Source organism: Alexandromys fortis, unplaced genomic scaffold (assembly GCF_014885135.2).
Source record: "Alexandromys fortis isolate MF-2015 unplaced genomic scaffold, M_Fortis_MF-2015_v1.1 scaffold_80, whole genome shotgun sequence".
Classification (NCBI taxonomy): Eukaryota; Metazoa; Chordata; class Mammalia; order Rodentia; family Cricetidae; genus Alexandromys; species Alexandromys fortis.
The window spans coordinates 8,433,592-8,439,513 of NW_026068174.1; the positions used below are offsets into that span (position 1 = coordinate 8,433,592).

General features: G+C 53.3%; 1 protein-coding gene across 1 annotated transcript in view; it reads right to left on the reverse strand.

The window, feature by feature from the left end:
* Positions 1-2,144: 2,144 nt before the first annotated feature.
* Ccdc92b (coiled-coil domain containing 92B) overlaps positions 2,145-5,922 on the reverse strand; it is a 32,724-nt gene continuing 28,946 nt past the window's right edge. Inside the window, exon 4 of the mRNA XM_050128932.1 lies at positions 2,145-5,790. Coding sequence (XP_049984889.1) covers positions 5,177-5,790 — 614 coding nt within the window. The 3' untranslated portion in view covers positions 2,145-5,176. The remainder of the gene's footprint in view (positions 5,791-5,922) is intronic.

The window sequence follows — 5,922 nt, forward strand, 5'->3', positions numbered from 1 at the left end:
TGCTGCAGATGCTTTTCCTGGGCCATCCCAGTCCTAGAGGCTGATGCAGAGAACTGAGCTCAAAAGAACAAGGAGAAGCTGAGCATGATGGCGTCCACACCTTTATCCCCGGTGGTTAGGAGACTGAAGTGGGCAAATCACCAGAGCCTAAGAGTTTGGAAGCAGCCCAGGCAGCCTTTTAATTCCCAAATCCAGTTCCAGGGGATTCAGGACCCTCTTCTGACCTCTGTGGGCACGAGGCATGCAGGTGTTGCACATATGTACATACAGACAAAACACTCATATTTGAAAAATAATTAAAACTCAAAAACCCAATTAACCAATTAAAGCACCTGGGTGGTGGTGGTGCCCATTTATAATCCCAGCATTTGTGAAGCAGAGGCAGAGGATTTGAGAGTTCCAGGCAGAGTTCCAGGAGAGCTTGGGCTTCACAATGAGACCCAGATTCAAGACGAAAACAAAACAAAGCAAAACAAACAAACCCAACACCAAATAAATACTAATTAAAAATTAATAGTAATAAAATTGTTAAGTTAAAATGGTGTGGTACCATAGTTCAATAGTAGAGCACCTATGCCAGTTCCTAGACTCAATTCCAAATACCACAAAAGATAAAGAAGCCGGGCATTGGTGATGCACACCTTTATTTCCAGCACTTGAGTGGCAGAGACACTCCTGTTTGAGGCCAGTCTGGTTTACAAAGTAAGTTCCAGGACAACCAGGACTATTTTACAGAGAAAGTCTGTCTCAGAAAAAAAAGAAAGAAAGAAGAGAAAGAAGAAGGAGGAGGAGGAGGAGGAGGAGGAGGAGGAGGAGGAGGAGGAGGAGGAGGAGGAGGGGGAAAACCCACAACTCAATCTTGTTGACTTAAAAGTAAAGTGAGCTGGGTGTGGTGGCCACACCTTTAATCCCAGCACTGGGGACAGGCAGATCTTGGTAAATTAAAGGCCAGTCTGGTCTACTTAGTGAGTTCCAGGGTTTGTAATGAGATCTTGTCTCAAAAAAGGTAAATGTGGTTAATCTCAGCAGTCCAGGCAGAGGCAGGGGGTTCCAGACCAGCCGGAACTACATAGTGAGATTCTGTTTTGTAACAAGGAAAAAGCAAATGTGGACAGGGAGGGGACTTACCATATAGGAGATTTCATACACCTGTGGCTATAGATCACTTCATTATCAGGTGTCTCATTCCACCTTTTAAAAAAATATTATTTTATCATGTGTGTGTATGCTGTGTTTTTGCAGAGGCCACAAAAAGGTGTCAGATCCCCAGGACCTAGTGTGTAGCAGAGGGGTGTCAAACTCACTTTGCAGTGGAAGATGAGCTTGAACTTGTTACCAACTCAGTGCCTCCTGGGTACTAAGACTACAGGCATGGACCACCTTTCCCAGCTTACACAGAGCTTCGGCTCCAACTCCAGGCTTTGTGTATGCTAGGCGAGCAATGTCCAGGCGGAGCCATATCCCCAACCACTTCCTCATTTGTCTGGATACCTTTCCCCTTGTGGTCCCAAATGACCCGCCATGCCTCCAAGTTCACAGATTGCCATAGCTGCCCAGGAGTTTGTCCTTGTCAACAGTACCACACGCTTCCCGGCTGCAGCCTTAGTACCTAAGACGGAATGTTGAATGTGTGTTCAACAAGTCTAGTTGACTAATTGGCTTTGGAGTGACTCCTGGGCCCACCTTCGACCCAGTGAATATGACTCACCTTACTTGGGCCACATGATGGGAGCAGTGACCCCTCCCCCCAAGATGGGCTGGAGTGGCTTCAGTTATCAGGAGGGGAGGGCTGTACATAGAGACGATGCTCAGGATGCAGAGCTTGTTCTACTGTTCACAACAAAGAGGTACAGTGGAAGCATGGTTCCAGATGTGCTGAACTCTTGAAGCCATGGTCGTGGGATGACTCCCATTAGTAGAGGATGAGGATGGGCTTGTCTCTAGGACGCTGGGCTTCTTGCACTTCTATCAGATGGAGGACAGCATGGGTGGCCAAACAGATCAAAACCTTGGAATTCTTTCTAGACCAGAACAGGGAACAATTCTAGGCACGAGATCCTTCCAACCTGTTCCTCTCGAGGACTGGCAGACCTTAGCAAGAGGCCAGGTCACCTCAGCAAGCCCTGAAGAGCGTATTTGTGTGTGTGTGTGTGTGTGTGTGTGTCAGCTGGTTCACTTTACTCACTGATTTCTAAGCTACTCTTTCCCTCACAACTGGAACTCCCCATTCTACATTTGCTGGAACAGAGGTGGGTAAGCAACAGAACTTTCAGCAATGTTTTCCAAACATTTTATTAAGAATAAGGCATATGATAGTCACCCCTAAAGCACAGGGCTCTATTTCTGTAGGTGAGTGAATACACTCTGAAAAGCATTGGATTAAAAAGCGCAGCCAACAGAGAATTTGGAGCAGGATCCGTCTGCCCTGCATGTCTCCCATCAAGGCTGGCACATCACTGTGAAAGGATGCTTAGGAGACCCTTGGCCCCCTAAGTGAGAAGATGGTCCATACCATCTTTCCATCCACATCCAGAAAACTCTATCCTGCTGCTTGTAGAGGGATGAGCGCCCCATTTTGGCCCAGAACTAGTCCCCCAAAGAACAGGCTGCCCTGGCAAGGACCCAGGGACAAGGGGTACAGAGCCTCGTACTGCACTGCTCACTCATTCCCGGATGGCGTCTTGAGCGTGGGACTCCAGCGTAGTTCTTACTTCGGGGCCTGTTTATACTTACGTTGTGCAGGAGCCCTCTTCCCTATGAGTGTCTGCATGAACCATCTCAGACTCCCATTGTGGATATGTACAGCAAACAAATGAAACGGTCTTTCCCTTCTTGGCCATCAGGTCATTCCTGGTATTTTCCCAGGCAGATTGCTATGGCCAAGTCCAGGAAGGGAATGGGTGCAAGTTAAGGGCAAGACCTGTCCCAAACTGGGAAGGCAGAGGGTGCCCTTGCCTGTAGATCACTGACGTGGCCTTTCATTATTTCCAGAAGAGGAAGGGCTAAGGGGTATCCTGTAAACACTGGAATCGCGCATCTGCCTAGGCCTCCTTATCATACCCTCACTGAAGGAAGAGTTGCATTACTTCCTTCCCCCACCCCGAGACCTCAAATGGGAGTCAGATTTTTCATCTGGGAAATCTTCAAGCACCCAGGGCGCAAGTATCATTATCTCTGGCTTTTGGAAGAGGAACAGGATTTGGAAGGTGTTGGCAGGGTCACTTGAGGAAAGACAGGCAGGAAACTGTTGGATCCCTGGGGACGGAGTGTGATGGAGCCAATTGAATATCCTGGGTGCCCAGAAGGGAAAGCGAAGAGGGCTATTGCTATAGTTTAAAGGGGAGCTAATTGGGGTGCTATGGCTTTTAGTGGATGGATGGACAAGAAAGGGCTCTCTCTAGAAAAATCAATAAAGTCACCCTGTTCATCCCAAAAGTATGGTCGTAGGAAATGTAGGTCTGTGTAGGCGCCCAGAGAAAGAGGCCTTTCCCCTCCCACTGTCCTTTGGACACCTCCAAGGGAGCACTGTGAGAACCTCAAACAGGCAGGTTCCAAGTGGGGAGGGTGGCAGGATAGGGCAGTGAGTCACACAAAATTGAGAGGATTAACAAGTGGTACAGGTACAGGTACAGGTATTGCCACTGGAGTGAAGGGTAGCGGTCAGGATCTAGTGGGAACTCCAGGATTCTAGTCTGTCATCAGCTCCCAGGAGCTAGACAGCTCAGTCTTCGTTATCACTCAGTGGCCTCAGCTGTCTTTCAGGGAAGGGAGAGCTGGAAGGGGTCTGTGTACAGAATCAGGTTGGAAAGTGCTCACTGCCTTCTGCTTCCTGTAAAATTCCTGCTTCCTCTTCAAGTAGAGAGCATAAGCCAAGAGTTCGTTTTCTTCTTGGTGGCCATCACTAGTTTGTCAACTACAGATACTGACTCTGCTCACCTTAAGACCTTGGGTGACACATACAATGTGGTGCCTTAGCCAGGGCCAGGACATGCCAGGGGCCCAGTGACTGAGTGGGAGAGGCATCCTCGCTCAGCAGCCCAAGGGAAGACCTCACAGGCACTTAGGACTCAATGCAGGTCAGACCAAGAGTGATGGAGTGGGGGCTCTGGTACAGGGCCTATGGTGAGCTGGATTGAAGCTTCCTCCTGCCTTTGGTAGTGATGGGAACTGAGAAGAAGGGGAAGATGCCAGCATTCTGCTCTCCTTGCAACTCCCCACTAAGAGGGAGAGCATAGGACCACCCCACCTTTCCAGGGGTGGGCACCACCGAGGACTAGCCAGTCTCCACTTTCCTCCCCAGCAAAATCAAATTTATATGGATAGCTGCCACTTCCAAGAAGCCAGGCCCTTCTTCCTGTTTCTGGATGCAGCCAGTTGATTGGGAAAATGGACAAGATTATAGGATTAGCACCTATAACAGGACTGGGAAGTCTCTGAGGGGGCCTCAGGAACAGAAGGGCAAAAGACCCTCCGCCTTCACCAAAGTTTGAACCCCAGCTTGTTATCTCCTGCCCTCCTGCATGGTAGACCTGGGAAAAACCATTCAGTTCCTCTTCCACGACCCGCTTCAAGGGTTTATGCTTACTGTTTTCTGGAAGTCAACTGCCACCAGGAACCCCGCGGCTCTGAGAGGACGTGACTTCTAAAATAGATCCTAAAGTGTCCCGTGCTCACCTTCAAGGACTTATCAGTGGGGTGGGGTGGGGAGTAGCTACTTCCGAGTACACGAGCTAGCTCCTAAACTTGCCTCTCTCGAGCAAAAGGCTGGGCAGGGCTGGGGGTGAAAAAGCAGGAAAGGGGAGCTTGCAGGACTAGCGGTGCCAAGTGCCACCGTGTTCCTTCCCGCAGGCAGACACAGACTTCTCCCGCCCTGCAAGGGATTGTCAATTTTCCAGGGACCGACAAGACCCCGCCCCTTCCCCTCCCAGGGCCTGGGTGCGACCCAGATTAGAGTTAATACCACCAATCCGCCACAAAAAAAGGTGCGATCCTTTGGCGCTCCCTCTACAAAGGAGCTCCCTCTCCGGAGGGGGCAGCTCATCTCGGGGAAACACACAAGCGGGGGGCAGCTCTAGTGGGTGGCGGAGCTGGGGCGGTTCTGCCGGCTTGACTCCGCCCCATCCCTGATCCCGCCCAGCCGGGCCTACCCTGGCGGTTGCCTCTGCGCGCCCAGCGCCTACTCAGGATCCCCTAGGGCGCTGGGCGTGGCATCTGGGCTCTCGAAGGACCCCCGGTGCGGGCCGCCTTGGTCCGGGGACTCCTGGTGTGACACTGGGTGCGGGGCGTCTTGGTCCCGCAGCTCCTGGCGTGGGAGAGGGCGCGGGCCGCGGGGGCTGGGTCGTGGCGGCCTCCGCGGGTATAGAAAGAGAGCGGGGTCCGGCATGGGATCGGCGTCGTCCCAGGTCGCCCAGTCCCGGCCCGGCCCCTTGGCGGCCGCCTCTGGAGGGCGGCGGGCCCGTTGTGCGCGTCGGCGGGGCCGGGTTTCGGCGGCAGCGGCGCCGGGGCGCGGGGCCTGCAGTCTCTGGCGCGCGGCGTGCAGCTGGCAGGAGAGGTAGGCGGCCGCTTCGGTGTGCTTCTGCAACTCGGTGCCCAGCACGGTGGCGCGGTGGCTGCGGCGCCGCAGCTCCTCCAGAAAGCGGCGCTCCTCCGAGCGCAGGCTGCAGCGCAGCGCAGACACCAGCGCCTCCCGCTGCGCCACCTCCCGCCGCAGCTCGGCGTTGGCCGCAGCTCGCGCCTCCAGCTGCGACTCTAGCGCGCGGCACTTGTTCTCCAGCTCCCGGGATGCCTCTTCTGTAGAGGAGGGACAATAAGGGGAAGGGGGCGATGATGCCCCCCCGAGGGAGTGAAACGTAATTCAGAGGCTCAGCACCCCCCCCCCCCCCCCCCCCCCCCCCCCACCCGCCTCCCCCGCCGCCCCGATCC